The sequence below is a fragment of the Peromyscus leucopus genome, chromosome 8b (genome assembly GCF_004664715.2).
Source record: "Peromyscus leucopus breed LL Stock chromosome 8b, UCI_PerLeu_2.1, whole genome shotgun sequence".
NCBI lineage: Eukaryota > Metazoa > Chordata > Mammalia > Rodentia > Cricetidae > Peromyscus > Peromyscus leucopus.
In genome coordinates this window covers 1,083,991-1,107,037 of record NC_051086.1, presented here as the reverse complement: position 1 = coordinate 1,107,037, position 23,047 = coordinate 1,083,991, and the positions used below count along the sequence as shown (strand labels likewise).

Here is a 23,047-nt window from a genome sequence, read left to right as displayed (position 1 = left end):
TAAGGAGGAGGCCTGCAGGAAAAACTGCAAGCCCGCAGGAAGGGGTGGAAGACAGCCCCTCTTAGGGGAAGCTTGGTGCTTGCCTCTCCTCCTTCACTGAAGTAAAAGGCCTGTCTGTCTCTAGGTATCCCACCCCTTGCCAGTTCTCAAAAGGCAGGGGCAGCCTTCGGTCATTAGGAATGGGTGTTTTCTCATTCGCTCCCACAGTTAGTCAACTGTGCCAGCTTCTGAAGGGTGGGAAATTCTGGGCACTTATTATAGAGGAGCCCTATATACAAATGTATAAAACTTCACCCCAAGCACAATAGTACACATGGCTATTTGTAAGCTTGCTCATCCCGCCTGGCAGATTTTAGACTCAAATTAGTGATAGTCTTTGGTTTGCCACAGACACATGGCCACCATGTGACTAAGAAGTGGTAGAATACAGAACTGCCAATTCCTGGTCCATGATGTTGTCGGGAGACACAGAAACTTTTGATGGGTCTCACAGCCCCGGACTGCATGCACCCTCTTTCCAGGATCATGTTCCTGGCTCCTGGGTAGCAGGATGGGTCTTAATTGTGTGTTCTCAGCACTCAAGACCCTTGCCTGCCCTGCAGAAAGTTCTAGAAGAAGTCAACACTCACATGAGGGAACCAGTAAGAGTTCCTGGTTCTTTGGTCTCAGCAGGATGGGAAGCCAAATATTACTTGCCACAATTCCCTCCCCTGCATTTCTGTCTCTAGTTCCTGAGAAGAATCTGTGGCAGGAATTTGTTTTAACCTACGGAGACTGACAGTCCCCTGAGCAGTAAAATGTATAAATACATGAGATACATTCATATAATTACTTACTATGCCAGGCAACAGAAAATATCTCAGTCTCACTCAGTTTATTTAGACTTACTTGCTTCTGGAAAACAAGTATTACTTATCTCTCTGTCTCTCTGTGTGTGTCTCTGTCTCTTTCTGTTTTGTTTTGTTTTTCAAGACAGGGCTTCTCTGAGTAGCCTTGGCTGTCCTGGACACTCTCTGTAGACTAGGCTGGCCTCAAACTCAGAGATCTGTCTGCTTCTCCTTCCTGAGTGCTAGAATTAAAGGTGTGCTCAACCGCAGCCCGGCTATTTATCTCTTTTGCAGGTGAGAAGACTGACATTCAGGGACCTACCTGTGTCACATGGCTAGTAACAGGCTGAGGACCTGGGAAGGACATTGCCTGGCTTCTGAGCGGGATTATTACTACTCAACGTGTGGCCCAGGGACCAGCTTCTTCCCCAGCGTCACCTCAGAGCTTTCTGGAGACACAGTCTCAGGAGCCAGCCAGAACACATGGATCCGAATACTCAACAAGACGCTGCGGGTGATGAATTTACACATTTTTATGGTTTGAGAGGCACTGGTCTCTACCATGTCCTCTCCTGTCCTTTCCTGTGGCTTTTAACACATGGAATCACCTTGTTCTTGGTTCTTTATTTCCTCCCTTTCCTTAGTGGTTCGGATTTAAATTATCCAGGATGCAGCCCTAGCAACAACAACAAAAACTTATCTCCAGTAATCCCAGCACACGAAATTACAAACCACTGCAGCTTCAGAGACAAACAGTTTTGACCCCGGGCTTCTGCTCCTATCCCCTCCACATTGGGAGGACCCCCACTTAACTTCCAGTTTGGGTTAGGCCTGCAAAACCTGGCATTGTCTTCACAACAGCAGTAGTTATCAGCTTTTCCTCTGATACAGCTAACCATTTCCACAGGCTGCTGCTACCCTCTGATGACAAAGATGGAAGTAGTGACGATACTGAGCTAAACAGATTCTAGGTCTGGCTTCTGGTTATATTTCTGATATTCTCAAAAGAACCTCTGCCGGGCGGTGGTGGCGCACACCTTTAATCCCAGCACTGAGGAGGCAGAGCCAGGTGGATCTCTTGAGTTTGAGGCCAGCCTGGTCTACAGAGCAAGTTCTAGAACAGCCAGGGCTGCACAGAGAAACCCTGTCTTGAAAAAAGAAAAAAGAAAAACTCTGACTCCAGTGGGAGTGAGAAGCTGGCATCATCCAAAAGAGTGTGAAGAACTAGATGTTGAGGGGACACCTGACCTCCACACAGCGGTGTTTCCACCTGCCGTTACTAGACCATGTGTGTGTACATTAGCATCTCCCATCTTTGGTGTTTAGATCTCAAAGCCAAAGTGCCCCTCATTGTCTACTAAGCAGTTTGGCAGGAAAAAGACTGATGCCCCATGGCCTCCTTCTCAGGCTAAAACTGACTGCTCTGGCAGAAAATCTTTCCGTGAAACCACCTGTCCCGCTGGGGCTCCCAGAGCTCAACCTCAGGAAGCATTGGACCCAAATCTGTTGTGGGAGGCACATCTGATGCTCAGTTCCCTGAGAGCTAAGGCCAGTGTCCCTCCTTCCCCCCTCCCTTGACTTCTGGCCAGAGCCCTTGTTGGTGCCCAGAGCAGGAGGGAGAGAGAGGACACAGAGGATCCTGGTGGGCTGAGTCCTGGTGAGATGAGTATGGTTCCATATCAGGACATGAAGTGTCCTACTGTATGAACTGCTGCCAACAGAGCCACCTCGGCGCTGCCAGGCTGGGCACTGACGTCAGGGCACATGAATAGCAGGTCTCCAGCTCATCCTCAGAGGCCCCTGACAGGCCGAGTCCCAGCCTCACTCACACTCAGGCACAGCCTGGCACAAGCTAGCACTGCCTCCCTGGGCACCCCCTCTACCATCAGCCCTCTTGGGGAACCTAGGCTTTTTGCTCTCCCAACCCCACCCCCCAACAGTGGTTCCACATGCTGCTCGGTTCTTCTCTTTTCTCCCCACAGACAAGCACCCTGGCTTTGTTCCTCTACTCCTGCCTTGTCCCACAGCACTCTCTGTGACTCGGAGACTGATGAGTTTCCAAGGGCCTAAGAGTCCAACTGGAGAGGAGGAAGCTTTGGCCAGGGAGGGGCTTAAAGGCTGGCCAGAGGACAAGGTCAGGCTGGGACAGGGCCTGTCTATGGCCTAGTGTTCTCACTCTACCTCAGTGGCTTACCTGCTTGTCTTCCAGGAAGTTCCTAAGGAGAGAGGGAAGATGAAGTAGGCTAGAGGCAGGGCCTCCTCCATATTCCCTAGCTCCCTGAATCTATCCGCCCACTGTCTGGAGGGGACTCCCTGCCTTTCCGGTCCTGTGCGGCTTTTTTCCCCCCACTTTGCTGATCTACGGTGCAAAGCTCCACACTAGATCCCGTCTTGCCCTCAGGGTTCTCAGACACTTTGGAGTTCTTGTTCTTTGATCCTCCTCACAGCCCTCTCAGGCAAAGGCAAGGGCTATCAATCTCTCTTGAAATGAGGAAGCAGACACCGGAAACACAAGGCGTTTGTCCCACAAGCCATTCCTGCGGAGTTCCGCCTGGGAATGGTGTCATCACACCTACAAAGCTTTTCAAGCTCTGGATCCGGCTCTGGGGTTGGGCCAGTATGTAGCTGTGTTTTATAAGATAATTCTAGATAATACCAAGGCCTAAGACCCTCAGCGGTAAGTCTTCCTCAGTACAAAGTAACAAGGAGTTCTGTCCCAAAGTTGAAAGTGGAGGTCGAAAGAACAGATCTCAAAACCCAAGAGTTTTTTTGTTTATTTATCTGTTTTGAGCTCACCTCACTGTAAATTCCATTGCAGTTGTCTCTTTAGGACTTTGGAGGTGGAGGTGGGGACAGGGTCTCACTGTGCATCCCTAGTCAACCTGAACTTACTTTGTAAATCAGAGATTCACCTGCCTCTGCCTCCAAGCGTTGGGATTAAAGGCGTGTGCTGGCTGGCTCCTTAGCAGTCTTTAGTAAGGATAGGCTGAAGTTGCTCTCCCACATGCTTTCTCATCCATTTGATCTGAAACTGTGACGGTCAGAGTCACTCATACACATTTATGCAAATGAGCCATCAATAGTAATAAAGATGCCAGTGGAAAAGTCTTTCCTGGTTGTACACCTTAGGAGGAGTGCACTGGCCTTGAGGCACACAGGAGTTCCAAGTCCCACTGTTAGTGACCCTTGGTCCACACGTCAGCTTCTCATGGGCTGTGTCTCCAAAGTGACTGGAGACACGTCAGAACCCATGACGCTGCTGCTGCTGCTGTTCTCACCCTTTCCAACGACTGGAGCTCAGGTGGCAGAGTGCTGGCCCACACACAAAGCCCTGTCCAATCTCCAGTACTGCATAAACTGAATGTGATGCCACATGCCTATAACCCCAGCACTTGGGAAGAGGAAACAAGAGAATCAAAAGTTCAAGGTCATTGAGTTTAAAGCCAGCCTGGGCTACATGAGACTCTGTCTCAAAATAAAAATGAAAAAAAGAAAAGAAAAAAATATTAAGTCATGCTGCCTCCAAGTGAACTGATAGAAGGAATGCTCTGTTGAAACTGTTTTTATGGAGATCAGCACAGAAATCCTCACAAGAGTCATCGTGGAGTGATGTCCTTACTCTGGAAGGACTAAGGCCAGGGCAAAGAATGAACGCAGGGTGGAGTCTGAGAGAGACCGAGGCATGTGTCTGGCTCCCCTGTCTCCCCTGTCTCCCCACCTCCCAGCCTGAAGAAACTGAATCTCCCTGGAATCTGTAGGGAAGGATGCTGGGAGAACTGATGGTGTAACTTCTGGGTACCAGCAAGGAGATACCCAGTGGGCGCCGAAGGAGTGCCACTCCCTCTAGAGGCCTTGGGTTAGTCACTGGGGCCCAGCAGCTAAGGGAGCAAGGGAGACCAGAGCCACCTCTTTCCCATCCAAGGAAGCTGGAGAAGTCTGCTTGATTCTGCACTTGGGAACTGGATCTTCCTAGTCTGGGCCTGAACCAAATCTTTTCCCTGGCCACACCTCACAGGCTAAGAAGGCTCCTGACCCTTAAGCCAAAAGAGCAGTCTCTCTGGGTGTACTTGGAAATCCAGAGAGCCAGGCTCTGGTCTTTGCTGTTGCACCATCTGTATGACCTTGGACTATCCCTAATCCTCCTGTAGCAGCCTGACACACTCACGAAATGCAGTGCATCGCCACCGTGTGGTAGAGGCACATGCCTTTAATCCCAGCACTCAGGAGGCAGAGGCAGGCGGATCTCTGTGAGTTTGAGGCCAGCCTGGTCTACAGAGCGAGTTCCAGGACAGGCTCCAAAGCTACACAGAGAAACCCTCTCTCAAAAAAAAAAAAAAAAAAAAAAAAAAGCAGAGCATCCTGCCCTGCTTTGACCAGCCCCTGGGAGCACTTTAAACATCAAATGAAGTTTAAAGCATTCGACAATCTGCTGGAGCACAGGGGGGGGGGGGTCCTGCAGACCCAGGGCTACAGGATCCCCAGACACAGGGCAGCAACGGGATGTCCAGGAAGAGTCCCAGTGAGGCCCAGTGTTGATAGTGCAGCAGAGACCAGGGGCCTCGAACCAGACCAGGGGTTCTTTGCAGTGAACACCTGCATGGATAAAGGGATTTACTTCAAGACTAACTGTATCACACTGCAGCTTCCCTTTATCCCTTTTTTTTTTCCTTTTTTATCTTAAATTTTATTTTGTTTTATTTTGGGAGGGAGGTTTCAGGGTCATAGGGCAGATTCTAGGGGATGGGAGATAGGTGGGATCAGGATGCATGATGTAAAAGACACAACGAATAAATAAAAGAAAAATATTTTTAAAAAGCATCCAACAAATGGTAGGTATGACACTTACTATTTCCTAGAAGATCAAAGATCAAGTCCCAAACACTCCAAGTCGCTGCAACAGAGCCAGCTCTGGGCAAGAGGGGCACAGGATTGCCCCTCACTCTACTCCTTTGGACCTTTTGGGTCTGGGAGCTCACCCAAGAGGCCAGAGAAGGTCTTTACTCAGAGCTTCTCTCCAGCCACAAGAGCTGAGGTGGGATCTATAGGATTTGTTGGGGGTGGTGATAGTCTTTTGAGGCTCCAGCTGGTCCAGGGACATGAGGAACTGGAGGTACCAGCTCTCCAGGGGCCAAGAGTTCATTCTGATGAGCCTAATGGTAATTCCTATGATCACTATTCCATCAGCCTTGACTCACCTAGAAACATCTGAGGCTAACAAGAGTCCTCCCGTACATTTCAGATCTTGAAGTCACTGACGTGAGGTAACCATGGCTGCACTTTACCCCCAGTGCAAATCACACAAACACACAGATCCATCATAAGAACTATATCTGTCTGAGAATGGATGGAAGGCCCTTCCAAAAGCAAAACAAAACAAACAAACAAAAAATGTAAAGGCCCTTCACAATAATAAACCAAGAATGCTGCATTCCTATAGACCACGGTGAGTGAGGCCTTTGCCTCAGAGACAGGGCCAGCACAGTGGTAGCTCTTGCTTAATAGGAACTGTGTGGGCTGCTCAAGTGAAATCGGAGCAAATGCTTGCAGGGTTTTGAAGGACCGTATACACCAGCCTGTAGAACCGACCACAGCCATCCTTCCTCATCACCTCCTGAGCTGTGCTCCAACAATTCAGGTGAGAGGAAGAACCATACCCAGAATACCAGGCAAGCAGCACCCAGCAGTACCAACACTGCTGCCCACTCTGCCAGCAAGATAGCCTCCGAGGCTCTCACCCACAGTCGCCACGGAGCTGCCCACCCGATGTCTGTTCATAGTGAATGAAGGAGGAAGGTCAAGCCAAAGACAGAGGTTGGGGTCAGCAATGGACAGGTAGTATACCCTAGTCTATAGACCCTTATGGAAAAACTGCTTCCCACTTTCTCCCCTGAGAATATCCCCAAATCCATGACAGAAGAGTTCCACTTCTGGGCTCTTACATCCATAACCCCCACATTTTGATTTTTAGCCTTATAGTTATTTTTACTATAGAGACTTCCAGAACTGAAGAAAAATTACAAATTAATTAGTTTAACTCTTATTTCACAAATGGAAAAAAACAAGTCCAGGGAAGGAAAAAAAAATGGGGATGCTAGAAGTCCCTCAGAGAGCAAGTACAAGCCAGGGCTAAGTACACACACACACACACACACACACACACACACACACACAGACATGAGTGAAAGAGTGAAAATAAAAGTAAGCTGGGTGATGGTGGTGCACACATTTTATCCCAGCACTCAGGAAGCAGAGGCAGATGGATCTCTGTGAGTTCCAGGACAGCCTGGTCTACAGAGTAAGTTCCAGGACAGCCAAGGCTACACAGAGAAACCCTGTCTCAAAAAAAAAAAAAAAAAAGAAAGAAAGAAAAAAATAAAAATAAAAATAAATCTTAAAAAGAAGAAGAAGAAGAAGAAGAAGAAGAAGAAGAAGAAGAAGAAGAAGAAGAAGAAGAAGAAGAACGAAAAGGAGTAAAAATCCATTCTCTCACAGTTCCAGAGTCAGAGTCTGAATCAGGCGTTGGCTGGGCCCCACTTCCTCTGAGCCCTGTAGGAAGGGCCTGTCTTGCTGCTCTGGCAATCCCTGGCTTACAGCTGCCTCTTTCCATTTCTGTCTCCACTGTCATGTGACCTCCTCCTCCTCTTCCCAGAGGGAAGCCACCGTGTTGGACAGGGAGCCCACCCTTCTCCTCGGAGTTCAGCTACCACCGCCACAGGGGCCCCACTTGCAAATCACAGGTATCTGGCTTAAGACTTAAACATGTCTTTTAGGGGGTTATGGTCCAGCTCATAATTGGCGTCGTGATGGCCTTTATGCCTGCTCCCTTTGCGAGCCATGCTGGTACCACACCCCTTTTGGTTCGTATCACTTAAGGCCACGTAGCTCTCTGACTCTGGCCTCAGTTCACTCAATGTCCAAGACTGATCTACACTGAGTAACATGACAAGACACAGACAGACCCTGATCCCTCTGCTAGTGACCTATCTTCCAGGTTGACATCTCTAGGAAAAGGGCCATGCCCAGTACCTCTTTAGATTTATGCCATCCATGCCTGAAGAGCTGATATTCGAATCACCTTCACTCAGTATGACTTTCTAACCAGTCTCCAAAATGCCTGTCTCACTGTCAGCCTCTGTCCCAGGTCCAATTCCTGCTCATCCTTCTGAGCTCGGCTTTGAGGCTCATCCCCTAGGAATTCCCCCCCCACCCCTCAAACTTAGTTAGGTGTGTCTGTTCTGTGTTCCTGAAGTACCTGTCACCTTTTCCCCAGGGAGATGACAGGTGTTTGGCTGAGACATAGCGGTTATCCCTGCAGTCTGAGCACCAGACGAATGCACTGAGAACACGTGACAATAAGCCTCCTTTCCCGGTCAGTGTTTCTCAGGGCTATCTAAAAAAGACCACATAGCACCCCTTCCCATGCCCCTGTGTGTTCCCCATGCCAGAGGAATGAGTGATGTCCCTCCTTGGTGCACCCTCCAGTTTTCTTGTATTATGCAAAGGAAGAGCCAAAGCTCCGCAGTGACCTAGAGGCCCATGCCCTCTGCCCTGCTTCCCCGGTGACCTCATCTCTTCTCCTGTACCACCTTGACCACTCTGGCCACACTTGAGAACTCTTGCTCTTCTTGGGCCACCCCAGTGTCCCTCCTGGCTCATTGTGCCTCCTGTCCCCTCTTCTGAGTATGCTCTTCCCAGACAGTTCTGTTCTGATGTTGCCACCTCCCTAAGGCTTACTCCAGCTAGCCCGCTGACGACGGTCCCCCACTTAGCCTTCCTGCTTTTCTCTCCCTAGTTTTACTTTTCTTCACTGCAACTACTGTTTTCTAAAACACTGCATAACTTACATAGTGTCTCCGTGGTTGGAACTTGTTTCCTTAGCACCTAGAATGGCTCTTTGTGTGGATGGATACAAAATGAGTGGATGGGAAACAGATAGTCGGATGGAAAATGGGATAAATGGTGGCAAAATGAAAGACCTTTTTTCAACTTGGTAGCAAAATAGTTCCATAAGACAAGAGAAGTGCCATTGAGCTGTGTCCTGATGCCAAAACTTAACCTCCACAGGCCTAGTTCTCAAGTGATTAAAGGGTCCTAGAAGAGTTGCTTTCCTACCTTACCATGTAATAACCAAGTGAACAGAATTGCTAAACAAAATCTCCTCCCCTTAAAGACGTTAGGATCTGATTAGAGGGAGAGATGAGTAGGCAGGAAGCCAGAGCTAACCACGCAGCATCAGTCTCCAGGCCTGAGAAAGGACTGTGGACAACACAGGTAGTTGCTGAGTAGTTGCTCATGAGAGCTGAGGTTATTTGGGGTCAGACACTGTGGGAGACAAGCCAAGTGTATAGGGGAGCAGGAGTTATGGTTAAGAGGACAGGAGAGAGCTGGACAGGGAGAGCACACAAGGCCAGGCTAACGGGGGACCAGGGGGTTCCTTGAACTAGGTCTTGGTGGTCACTGATAAACATTTTGTTGTTATTGTTGCTCTTTTTTTTAAAAAAGATTTATTTGTATGTGTTTGTGATTGTGCGATGAGTATGTGGGAAGCTGAATAGGCCAGAAAATGGCATCAGACACCCTGAAGCTGGAATTACAGGCAGTTGTAAGGCACCTGATGTGGGTGCTGGGACCCAAATTCAGATCCTCTAACAGAGCAGCAAGTCCTGACAACCACTGAGCCATCTCTCCCGCGCCCACTGATGCTCATTTCCGAAAAGGTCTGGAGACCTTCCCTGAGCAAAGGTTGGAAGTAACCTCCCGACACTGCTTCCTCCAGAACCAGGGTGCGCCACAGTGCCCAGCTTCTAGAACTGCTAGATGCCCAGACTCAAGCTTGGGCACTCCTGCCACCCACATGAGGAGCCCCAGCTACTCTACTGTCCAGTAGGGAACCTCTGCTGCTGGCAGGTCTGTGAGAATGGGTGCCTCACGGGGTGGTCCTTCAGAAGTTAATTTTGAGCAGCTTCTGTGAAAGCTAGGGAGAGGCTTCTACATCCCACATATCCCTCCCTTGGCTCCCACAACACCCGGGGGCTGAGATCAAGAAGGGAGATGGATACAGGGTCTAACAAAGAGAGCATGCTGTGCATAGATTTCCAACTTCTGGGTCCTTGCTCTTTCTATCACTAGCCATCCAGACAGCAGTTCTCCCTCCCTTGGGATCCTCCACCTCTAACTTGTTCCATAGCTGAGGCATACTCAGAAAGTCACCCTCCCCGCCAGCACCCTTACAAGCTGGGCAGCTGCTCCTGGAATTCTCCGCTCCAGCCAGCTGTCCATACATTCATTTCACGTTTCCCTTGGGTGTGTCATCAGAGCTCCAAATTAGCCATCAGGTCATTGTGGGGGCCACAGGAGCAGTAGGGCCAAGACAGCAGGTGCATCTCTGCCCAGCAGAAGAATGTTGCCCGAGGGACATAAGAACTAGACATTTGGAGGTAGCAGCTGCCAGGATCCTGAGGTTCACAGCTAAGACACTATAGTGGGTTGAATGGTGTGCTCTCAACATGTGTGTCCACCATGACCTGAGAATGTGACCCTATTTAGAAATAGGATTTTTGTAGATGTAATGAGTTAAGATGAGGTCATGTTAGTTAGGGTGAGCCCTAAACCCAATGTCTTTAATAACTTTATATGATGGGGTTAAAACATAAAATCCCAGACAGGGGAGGAGGCCATAGGAAGGCAGAAGTGAGATTGGAAAGGTAAAGCTAGAAGCCAGGAACACCAAGGGTTACTAGTAGTTACAAGAAGCTAGAAAAGGCACAAAAGCTTCCTCCACAAGGGCCTTCGGAAGTATAGCCCTACCAATGCCTTGATTTGGATTTCTAGCCTCTAAAACTGAACAAGAATACATTTGTGGGTTTGGTTTGGTTTGGTTTGAGACAGGACCTCACTGTAGACCAGGCTGGCCTTGAACTCACAGACATCCACCTGCTTCAATCTCCTAAATGCTGGGATTAAAGATATGCACCACCACACCCAGCCATTTCTAATTTTTTTTTTTTTTTTTTTTTTTGGTTTTTCGAGACAGAGTTTCTCTGTGTAGCTTTGTGCCTTTCCTGGAACTCGCTTTGTAGCCCAGGCTGGCTTCGAACTCATAGAGATCCGCCTGCCTCTGCCTCCCGAGTGCTGGGATTAAAGCCGTGCGCCACCACCGCCCGGCCATTTCTAATGTTTTAAGCCATCAAGTTTGGGGTGATTTGTTATGACAACCACAGAAAAACGACCAGCGCCTAAGCCTGGCCCTCTGAAATCTGCCAAACATCCCCCCACACTAAGCCAGATGTGACTTCACTAGTCCCAGGCCCTAGTCCCTGCCCTACAGTCCTGGCATCGGCATGCTTAGAAACCCGGTTTGTGCGCCCCTCCCAGCCACAAAGCCTGCCTGACAAGTGTTCCCCTTCCCTGCTCTCTCTGGCTACTTATTTTTAGCCCCTGATTCCATCTACCTTATATGGTTCTCTGTTCATCTCATGAGTATAGACTCCCCCTCTCTTGGTCTGTAAGCTCTTTGAGGACAGAGAATCCCAAAGATATTAACAGCCCTAGCAGGAGTGAAATGCTGATAGATCCCTTGCTTGTTCTTGTCCCATGATATTTGAGGAAACTGGCAGCACATGTCACTCAGCAGTGAGGATGATCCGATACTGTCACAGCCCTGTTAATGTTAACATTAAAAAGCATCTAATATCAAAGATGCTTTTTTTGAGACAGTGAATCACTATACAGCTCTGGCTGTCCTGGAACTCACTCTGTAGCCCAGGCTGACTTCGAACTCACAGAGATCCACCTGCCTCTGCCTCTGAGGGATGTGATTAAAGGCATGCACCATCATGCCTGGCTCAAAGAATATTTTTAGCATCTGATAGACTTTTCTTTTTTTTTTTTTTTTTTTTTGAGACAGGGTCTGTGTATCCCAGCCTGGCCTCGAACTCACTATATACCCCAGTATAGTGAGATGACCTTGAACTCCTGGTCCCCCTGTATCTACCTCCCAGGTGCTAGGATTACAGGCACACACCACCATGGCCGGTTTTTGCAGCGCTAGAGATGAAGTCCAGGGCTTTGTACATGTTAGACAAGCTCTTCGCCCACTGGCCTGTTTTCCCCCAGCTCCCTCGCCCTTACATAGTCACACGGTCCCCATGTTGTCAGTAGTTCAAGTATTATTATCCCCAGTTAGTAGGTAAAGAAATGGGTACAAGATGAGTATGGTGGCACATGTCTATACTCCCAGCATCTAGGAGGTCGAGGAAGGAGGACTATGAGTTCAAGGCCAGCTACGTAGAGAGACACGAGAGACACTGTTAACGGAAAGCAGGGCGGCAGAGGAAGAGGAGGAGCCAAGGGCTTGGCTTTGTCAGTCAAGCTTTTACCTGTTGCCATCTAGGGAAAATTCTGCTGGAGACAACTGGGCAGCCAGGTCCTAACCAATGGCCACTTGGAAGAGGACCAGGGGCTGCAATTTGGCAGTGGCCTGCTGGAGGAGGGGAGGAAGGAGGGGACTCCCAAGCGAGCTCCAGGGCTCTCCCCTGCTCAGTTCTGGGCTGAGCTCCCAGAACAACCCACTTCCTGTGAGCACTGAACTCCAGGCCAGGCTTTGCCTGCACCTGTTTGAACTCAGAGTGCTACCCCTGCTCTAGAAGGATCCAAAAATATCTGAGAGGGAGGAGAAGGGGTGGGTCTAGTCAGAGGAAGAGCAGGCTAGAGAGACAGCTACTTAGCTTAGCATTCAAGGCCCTTCCCAACTGGCTGCACCCATCCGTGTGGCCTTGTCTCCCCTGAACATGAGCTTCCCATTCTAGCCAGTGCGGCTCTCGTCCTGTTCTTGCCGATGCAAAACTCGGAGCTCCCCCATGCCTGTAGAGAGCTCTGCTTACACGAATCATCTGCTCCTTCATTGGACTTTATTAAATGCCGTCAGTGATCCAAGCTCCATGCTAAGGATTGGTAATGCAGTACAACAGTCCCTCTGGGCTTGCAGGGAGTAGTTCCCAGGGCCCCGGCAGAGGCCTGAAACCACATAGTACTGAATTCTATATTTTTCCTGTACATGCATATCTATAGTGAGTGTTAAAGTTTATCTATTTATTTATTTGTTGGTGAGGAGGGTGCACACATGCCATGGCACATGTGTGGAGGTCAGAAGGCAATTTTCAGGGGTTAGTTTTCTCCTTCTACCATGTGATTCTGGGGATGGAACTCGGGTTGTCAAGCCTGGCAGCAAATGATTTTGCTTGCTGAACCATCTCACTGGCCCCATACAGTTTTAATTTACAAATTAAGTACAGTGATGGCTTGGAGATGTAGGTCACTTGATAGAGTGCTTGCCTGGCATGACCAAAAGCCCTGAGTTCCATCCTCAGTGTGTTCGTGCACACATGTAATCCCAGCACTTGGGAAGGGGGGCAGGACTATCAGGCATTCAAGGCCATCCTAGGCTACATAGTGAATTTGATGCCTGGCTGAACTACCTGAGACCCTGCCTCAAGAAGGGGAAGACGGGATGGCAGCCAGGTGGCTCAGCAGGAAAGGATGTTTGCTGCCAAGCCTGGATAACCCACGTTTGAGCCCCAGAAGGACTTAGTCCCTCAAGTTGTCTTCTGACTCTACACATGCACCAAGGCATATATGTACATATGTGCAAACACAGAGAGAAATAAATAAGTGTAATAAACTTTTAAATTAGGCACAGTGAGCTGAGGCTCTAGCTCAGTGCCAGAGTCTGTCCCAGCATGCGAGAGACCCCAGGTTCAGTCTGTACTGTGAGAGAGTGGGGTCCCAGTAAAAGAGTAACAAAGTAATAGTTAACCAGAACAATCCTAACAATATAACAATATACTATATGGAAATGGAATATACAGTGGTCAGTAGAGCAGGGCGTTAATCCTGACTCTTGAGAGACAGAAGCAGGTGGATCTCTGTGAGTTGCAGAGCAGCCAGGCCAAAACTATATAGTGAGACTCTGTTAAGAAAAAAAAAGTTATTTAAAATTTATAAATTGTATATTTCTAGGATTTTCCTAGAATCTTTTTGAAGCATGATTAGCATGATTGGTCATAATAACTGAAAACAAAGCAATAGATTTTTAAAAACTACAACAAAGACAAGCAGTGGTGTGGTGGCGCATGCCTTTAATCCCAGCACTCGGAAGGCAGAGGCAGGCGGATCTCTAAATTTGAGGCCAGCCTGGTTTATAGAGCAAGTTCTAGGATGGCCAGAGATACACAGAGAAACCCTGTCTCAACAAATAAACAGACAACAACAACAAACACTACTTATTTACTATGTAAGAGAAATAAATAATAAAAGTCCAGTCTCTTGCCCTCTGGAAGCTGATGGTCTGATAATTGTCCCTTCCTACAAGCTGACTCCCTCCTCAGAGCCGACCTTCCTAACTATCCTCTGCACTCCAACCAGAATGTAGGCTGCAGGGGTGTTAGTTACATTTTTTTACAGTGCAAGTCATCTCTCCAAATAGAAGGTCATCTCTTCAGGGTAGAGACACAGTCCATTCCTGCCTGTACCGTGTGGCTCAGCCAGGACCTTGAAGGTCCTGAGAAGGGTCTGGGAGGGCTAGAGACCCCACATCTGCCTCAGCTCTCCCTCCTCAGGGGTAAAATACCCCCACTCCTTGTAATCACTCAAGTTCCCAGAGAGTGTGGTCATTTTTGTTGGTTCCTCAGACTTCTGATTACATCCTGACCAGAATCCACCTCAGTCTTCTTAACTAAAGGGTGTTCTCAAAGGAAGACTACACTCACATTCTGCAAGTCTCTGATGGACCTTCTACAGCCAAAGATCAGCACATAGCCCACACTCACACAGTAGCTAGCATACTCCAAACTGAGGGAAGAAGCAAGAACTCTCAAGGAGGCTGTGCAAAGAAGACCCTGGGAAAGAAGTGGAAAGTCCCTTAGAGAGGGCCAGGAATCCCATCCTTGCTAAGACAGTCCCATAGAATACTTCTGGCCTCATTGATGGCCACCCTGCTGTCCTGAACCCCACACAGCACCATCTCAGGAAAGACAGACTTCCAGAATGGCTCCACTAGCATCAATGTCTTCTTGTCCTCAGAATCTGGCTGTGGGCATACTCACCCCAGGGCAAATGAAAGCATCCCTCCCTCCATACTAGCTGAGGAAGAACTGGTAAGCTAGAGTGAGGAACCCGCTATAAGGCACTGGCCTTGGAGGTGTGAAGGGTTGAGCTCTCAGCCCTTTAATTCTGATTATATTCTGACCAAATTCTACTTATTAACTGTTTATAATCAGGTTATGAATAAAACTAATACAATGTTACTTGTACTTCTGGTTTAATTCTGACACTTGAATTCTGATTCTCCATGAAAGTTTTCTATCTTGCAACTGAGCAGCTCAGGAATGGCTGCTCTGAGAAGGAGGGTGAATACATAGGTTAACAAGTGACAGGCATGTCCCCTGAGGTGGAAGGGACCTGGAACCTTGATTGTAAGTAAAAACCACCTTCAGGAGTGGAAAAGAAAGAGGCAGAAACCAGATGGATTAAGACTCGCTGCCAGGCATGGTGGTGCATGCCTTTAACCCCAGAACTCAGAAGACAGAGGCAGGCAGATCTCTGAGTTCGAGGCCAGCCTGGTCTACAGAGTGAGTTCCAGGACGGCCAGGGCTACACAGAGAAACCCTGACTGAGGGGTGAGGGAGAGGAAGACTCCTCAGTCCTACAGAAACACAACAACTTTCCAAAAGCTCAGAGAATCTGACAGTCCTATTTGTTCCCTAAAGTGTGCTCGTCACCTTCCCTGCTGAGCACACCAGGCTGGGGTGGACCTAGGGGACCGAGACCTCTGGAACACTGAGCAAATCCAAAGCCCAGTTACAGCTGGCCTCCCGTGGCTCCAGTTCTTCCTCAGCTCCAGGCAGAAAAAGGCCCACTCTACAGAGCAGCCCGTGTGCTCAGAACTCAGGGACATCCCCTGTGTGCTCAGAACTCAGGGACATCCCCTGTGTGCTCAGAACTCAGGGACATCCCCTGTACACTCAGAACTCAGGGACATCCCATGTGCACTCAGAACTCAGGGACATCCCCTGTGCGCTCAGAACTCAGGGACATCCCCTGTGCGCTCAGAACTCAGGGACTATCTGTTGACTACATTGTGATTAAGGGGTGCCACAGGCCTTGCTCACCAAAGCAATGGGAACTTCCGCCTGAGAGATGCATTCCTTGAGCTAAAATGTGAACCCTCTAAAACTAAGAGTGATCACAGAAAATGACAATCCAAACTGCTGAGCCCTGGTCTTCCATGGACGTGCTTATAGCTTTTCCTGACTGCACTACATTAGGTAGTGGAAGTGAAGGACAGAATAGGTGTTGGCAGAGAGGCAAGAAGTGAGACATCAAAGAATGACAGGGACCCTGCAGGGTGGATGCATCCTGCAGACAGGCAGCTGCTGCTGCAATGCCTTTGCGAGAAGGCAGGTAAGGAAAGAGCTGAGGATTCTGAGGAGCCCAGGCTCTCAACACAGAAATGAAGGACTCAAGCCTTACCCATCTAAGGTGCTCCTCTTGTTCACCCCCCTTGTCCATGAGAAGGATGTAGGCCTCATAGCCAAGGTGAAACCAATGGGGAGACCTGAGCCTAGGCGCCTGTCTTCACCCCACAATGAAGAATAACAAGATCACCCTCCAGGTAACTCAGGCCATGTTCCTCCCCTGTCAGCTTCCACTTTAAAAAAAAAAAAAAAACAATTACAAAAAACAACAACAAAAACCACACCACGAATCCAGATGGGACCAGAACACAGAGCTTTACCCACAGTTGATTCAACAGGCATTTGTTAAGTCCACCTCCTGGAGGATGGAGTCTGAGGCAAGTTTGTTTCCTACGAAGCCACTGTGACTGGAGGTAGCCGGCCCGCCAGTGCTCACTCTGACGAAATGCTGGCTTATTGCTCCCGCTCCAGCCCCCTCCTCCAGGCATCTCACAGTCCTTCCTCAACGGTGGAGACTAGCTTGGCTCAACTCAAACCCAGAGTGGCAAGTCACAGCTCCGGGAAGATTTGTCTGGCTCTCCATTCCATGGCCTTGCATACCTGCTGGAGCAGTGGTTCTCAATCTGTGGGTCACAACCCCTTTGGCAAACCTCTATCTCCAAAAACATTTACATTATGATTCATAACAGTAGCAAAATTACAGTTATGAAGTGGGGATTAAAATAATTTTATGGTTGGGGGTCACCACAAAATGTATTAAAAGGTCGCAGCATTAGGAAGGTTGAGAACCGCTGTTCTAGAGAAATCCCCAGTGTGGGCCAGGATCCCACAGGCATACTTCCTAGTTCAGCTCCTTAGATAGCATGGGCCACTGAGGCTGATTCTAACTCACACTACCTATCCAAGGCTTCTTCAGTGCTTCTCCTCAGGCCTTTTGTGCCCTGCTTGAGTATTCTGCTATCTTAGACACCCCGTTTGCCATCTCCTTCTTGTCCTTTTTTTTTTTTAAGTCAGGGTCTCCTGTAGTCCAGCCTGCCTCTGACTCACTCCGTAGCCCAGAATGACCCTGAACTGCTGATTCTCTTACCTTCACTCCCAAGTGCTGGCATTACCAGCGTTTGCCACCATCCCAGTATTGTGTGGTGCGGGAGGTTAAACCCAGGCCTTATGCATGCTAGGCAGTCACTCTCCTAACTGAACCATAACCCTAGCCCTTCCCTATGCTTTTCAACCTTTGCCTTTCCACAGGATCCTTCCCTATTGGCTCAGAAACATGCTCCATGTTAAAGTTTCTCTCTGTCTGCAATGCCTTCTGGTCCCGAATTCTGTTACTGGCTTTTATCCCCCCCGACTTAATCTTTAAGTCCCCACATCTAAATATGTTGCCTCTGTGTGATCACTAAATACTCTTAAATCCCTCATAATCTGCCGGTGACCTCTGGGTTGTCAAAATCAACACCTCATCGTCCCCCACGTCTCTGTGACATTTAATCTCCTTGACTGCCCCTTCCTCTAGGAGACATCCTTTCCCTTGGCTACCAGGCCACTCTCTGTCCTTATATTCCTTACCATCTTTCTGAAAATTATTTATTTATTATCTTCTTCCTCTTCCTAATCTTTAATTCCAGTGTCCTTCCAAGATTAGTTCTTGGTCTTATTTCCTCCCTCTGTAATGGCTCCCCCTTCCCAGTCTTGAAGGTCTTTGTATAAATGAGTTGTATCTCTTCATTTCTAGGCCTAGTTTTAATCTAGTCCTAGCTCCAATCCATCTTTCCTCTGTTTTTGTTTGTTTAATACAGAGGCCCTCTACCAGCCCAGGATGACCTTGAACTCGTGATCCTCCTACCTCTGTCTCCCAAGCTGTGTCAATATACCCAGTCTAATCTCATCTTTCTAAGCACTCTTAATCCCCATCCAGATGTCCCATGGACTGTGGCACTCAAAATGACCCAAATTGAACTTTGTGTGTATATAACAGGGTCTCACTACTGACTGGCCTGGAACTCACTAGGAGACCAAGCTGGTCTCGAACTCACAGAGACCCACCTGCCACTGCCTCTCCAGTGCTAGAATTAGTCATGTATCACCACACTCAGTCCAAACTGAACATTTAGAATGTGTTCTCTCTTACATAGCAATGTCTTTTTCTGACAGTTCCTCCAGTGACCTAAAGGAAGCCTGTTGGGGATTCCTGCAGCCTGCTCAGGTTGAGAAGTCTGACTTAAGGGCCCTAACTCTGTTAGGGTTGCCTCTTCGTCCTACTCACAAGTTTGCTGGGGTCTTTATTCTCTGACTTACCCTCCTGACATGGCTGACTGATCAGTTTCCCCCAGCCCTACTTCTCCCAGTCAACATTACCAGGTACATTTTCTCAGAGTTCCCCATGGTTACCCACTGTCCACAGAATAGTTTCCTCCTCAGCCACCACTCAAGGCCGTCCACACTTCCCTCCATGAGGTCAGCTCATCCTGGCCCCTTTACATGCATTCCCTTCCTGCTATCCTCTCATATCTGAACCCTGCTTTCCTCAAGGCCTGGCTCCATCTTCCTTAATCTAGAAACACTACTCAGGGCCAGCAAATGGCTCAGCAGGTAAGGGTGCTTGCCGACAAGTCTGGTGACCTTAATCAGATCACCAAGACTCCCAAAAGTTGTCCTCTGACCTCTACATACATGCTGTGGCACATGCATGCCCCTCCCTAATCAATAAACATAAATATTATTTATTTCATAAAAAGACAGTCCTCCATCCACTCAGCTCAATAACCCTACTTCAGCTTCTCATGCTGACAAGTCTCCATGATGACAGCATCTTATCAGCCCAGGAATAGCTGTAAAGAGGCAGCTGTCTTTCCTTCCTTCTAGACCAAACGCATGCCAAAATGTCTTCTGAATTCCTCCAGTATTTAAAAAACAGCAGGCACAATAAAATATAGGATGACTTTATAAAATGATGAACAAGCAAGCTGTGTGGATGAACGGCTTCAGATACTCGAGCACCGTTACACAATGGGCTTGGACTTGGGTTACAAGTGTAGAATGTGACCACCCCCACGGCAACAGACCCTGCTCTGTACAGCACACTCTCCCAGCCGTCACTCCATTCCAACCGGGAAGCATAGCGTCCAGCCCCGCCCCCCTCCCAGGCCAAACCAGCAGCAGAAGCAGCCATCTTGTCTTCCTTCGTGTCCACAGGAGCTGAGGGAGGCCTTCTCAGTCTATTCTCACAAGTAGGCACCAAATGGCCAGCTGGTTGCGACCGGCCTTCTCTTCCCCTCCCTTGGGAGGTGAGTGGGCCAAAGCACAGGGAAGAGGGAAGAGACCTGAACCCTGGTCTGGCCCACCATGAACTAGATATCTCATATATGGGACAAAACCAGAATTCCCCAACTGTGGTTCCCCGTGACACCAGGAAAAGTGTCCTCTTTCGAAGGGATGAATCCATAAGCATATCCTGGCATAGCACTGCACAGACTTCATGTGGAAAAGGGGACACAAGATGCACTTGGGCTTGTCCAGCTTTCTCAAGCTAGTAGGGGACATCGCTTTGGAAGCCAGAAAGGTCAGCTCTGAGGTCAGCTCTCTCCCCAAGAACCCTGAATTCACTCCCCTCGAAGCCTCCCCACAGAAGACAGTAGCAGCTGAACTGCGCTGTGGAAGAGACAGGAAGTTTCCTTCTGAATATACCAGCCTTATAGGAGTGACAGCCTCAAGGAGTGACATGGACACATTGTCCTTGGCTGTAGACAGGAACCCCCAGCACACACCAAGGGTATGGGGGGGATGAATGGACACAAAATCCCTAGATTCCTGATCAAGGAACAGGAAGCGAAGGGGTCATGAATTAGCCTTTAGCGATACACACCAATGGCTTCATCTGCATCAAATGCTTTCTTAGCAGCACCTACTCACCCAACCCTAGGGAGTCAAAGGATCCAAAGCAACATTCTCAGAAACTTCCTGGGTGGCCTCATCCCAGCCCCTTTTCACATCCACCCACAGGGGCTGTCAGAGGAAGGCAGGCAGGGGAGAACACAGTTCCCAGCCAGCCGAGTGCTAACACACTGAAGCATGTGCCTCTGTCGCTGACTGGAAAGGTCCCTTCACTTCTCTGGGTTTTCCTCTCCTTCACTGTCCACAGAAAACACTGATTAAATCATCTCTAGGGCTCTTGATGAGACCCCTCTCCCTGCCAGGTGCTTAGACCACGGAAAGCACTCAGGTAATTATGAAGAACTCGGGGCAACAGGACAAGGGTGGAGCCCAGAGGAGTCTGGTAACAGGAGCCATGGCTGCTCCAAGTCCTGCTGTAGGAACGTGTGACTAACGGCTAGAGAAACCGGGTCTTCTAATGAGAAGAGGAGGCAACAGAGGCTTCAGAGTCGACCACCCAGTCTCAAGGAAACGTGGGAGCAATGTGGGTAAGATAAAAACAGGTAGAGTTCTGGGGTTCCTAGCCTTGGACGTTGGGGTGGGGCTAGAGGAGACATGTGCTTCTTCCAGCCCAGGGCAGAGCAAGGCGGGAGGTAGATGGCAGGAGGAAGAGGAGGGAGAAGAGTCCAGTACAAAGGCACGACCTTTGACCGGGATGGCAAATTCGGGGGAAAATCAACCACTGGGAAAGACTGCTGTTATAAGGGCATAAGGAAACGGTCTGGTGTCTTATAACCTCCCACGAAGCTCAAGCAACAGCCACCTTACAGTATCCAGTCTACACAGAGCCGTGGGCACTGAGCTGAAGGAGCAGGCAGGGGAAGCTGCACACTAATGGACAGGCAGGAGCAGGCTCACACTGGGTGCAGGAAGACAACAGCCTGGAGAAACATTCACACAAAGCATATGTCCCTTTCCCCCATAGCAAGCGCTCTGAGCAGAGCTTTTGGAATATTCTAGATATCCACTTTCCTCTATATGAAGAGAGAAAATAAAAGATGCCCCTAAAAGGACAGAAATTCCTGGGGCTCTGCTATGTGGAGGCTTCAAGGTGGCAGCCGGGGCTGGACCCACAGAGGAGGGGCTGGGAAGGGAGAGGGTGGCGGTGGCTTCAGGCTCAGGATCCAGTTACAGGACTGTTTCCATACTTAGCCACCTGACAGCCGCTTGGAATACTCACCACTCCAGCCACCCCAGCCCCACAGACCAAATTAACTCAAGGGCAGACAAGGGCAGGGCCCAGCAGCAAGCTCAATGGCCCGGAGGCCCCCAGCCTTATCTCTTGCACCCCCAAAGAATGGCTCTTGTTTCTCCTAATTCCTGTTCTCTCCTTAGAACTGTACCTCTGTAGCTCCATGGTCTCACGAGACAGAACCTTAAAGATCTAAGACCAGACCCACAAGCCTCATGATCTCATGTGCAAAGACTAAGTCTAGTACAGGAGACAGACCGGGGTGTCCTGGATTCCTGGGGGGATCTTAGGGCACCTCCTCCAAAGAATCCCTAAGGGGAAGCCAGCCTTGGGAGTCTTAAGAACAAGAGAGGTGGAAAAATGATCGGGTGTCCCCTCCACAGCCTATAAATAACCCCCATGCTGCAACCCAAGCCACCGCCTCTGTCACACAAAGTGCTGAGATGTCAAAGGAAAGCCACGCCGTGCAGAGCTGAACCCCCTTCCTGATGAAAGACCCTGCCCCTCAGAGAGCTCTCCTCCATTCCTCTCTGCATCTGTCCAGCTACTGCAACACAGTCCCCAATTCTCAACTTCATGTTCAATACTACCCCATCCTGACTCCAGTTCTGTCCCACTGTTCATAAAATGATTCCCAGCTTTGCCTACTCTGAGTGTCCCACTCTGTCCATGACATGCAAACCTAAGTCACTAGCTAGAACAGAGTCCTCTGCCCTATCTCCCACCAAGAGGGTAACTCTGAACCTCCAGTCCTAAGATTGTTATTTTTATCCATCTCACAGATCCCTCTAGGCTTGACTTGGAGGGTCCTCTTTCCAGCATGTTCCTGCCAGGCTCCTCTCTCTGAACCTGGCCCAGATCTCAGAACCATCTGCTCTCATCTCTTCTTAGAGCCCCTCATGGGCCCCCAGTTCTCTCTAGCATCTCATCCTGTGTCCCAGGCCCCTGTGAGAAGGGCAGTGGTACCAGCATGAAGCAAAGTTCTGCTGTCAGCCTAGCCCCTTACTCCAATAGAAATGGGCACATCAGGGGCCCAGTGGGAGCCATTTGTGCAGGGGGACATACCTGCTTGTCCTGAAAGCAGCAGCGAGGCCAGGCAGCAGCAGAGCAGGAGCAGCGCCCTCATGGTGACTGCCAAGAGAGCCCAGCTGCTCCTCGCCTCTATTTATATGGTGGCTGCAGGCGGCCACAGCGGGCAGTGGAGGGCGGGGAGAAGGGTCACACAGTCACTAGGGCAACTGGGCAAACACGATGGGGAAGCCACCCCGACCCCCAGGACTACGGCAGGTGTTGTCCTAGCCTTGGGCACCAGAACCCAGAGCCCAGTACTGGCCTCTCCCCACATGCCCAGGATCGTCTGATCCAGGGTATTGGCTAAGGGGATAAAGTGAGATGGCCCTTGGGCTGAGGTCCAGGAGTTAGGAACTTGAGTCTTCCTAGAATATTTGCTGCCTTAACCTAAAGTCAGGTCCAGGACCTGGAAATTCCTCCAAGTGAAGGAATTATCAAACGAATCAAAGCCAATCCTGTTTGGTAGTCACTGATCTGCAATCTAGCAATAGGAAAACCCGCCGCCTCTGACCTTTGAGGTCGATGACTACAAGCTTATCCTTCCAGGGCCT

At 49.3% G+C, this 23,047-nt stretch overlaps 1 protein-coding gene across 2 annotated transcripts in view; it reads right to left on the bottom strand.

Annotated features, from left to right (window-relative positions):
- Srl (sarcalumenin) overlaps window positions 1–22,574 on the bottom strand; it is a 40,172-nt gene extending 17,598 nt beyond the window's left edge. For both annotated transcript variants that reach the window (XM_028894798.2, XM_028894799.2), the window contains exon 1: window positions 22,491–22,574. In XM_028894798.2, the coding sequence (XP_028750631.1) occupies window positions 22,491–22,551 (61 nt within the window). In that variant the 5' untranslated portion in view covers window positions 22,552–22,574. The remainder of the gene's footprint in view (window positions 1–22,490) is intronic.
- Window positions 22,575–23,047: the final 473 nt, after the last annotated feature.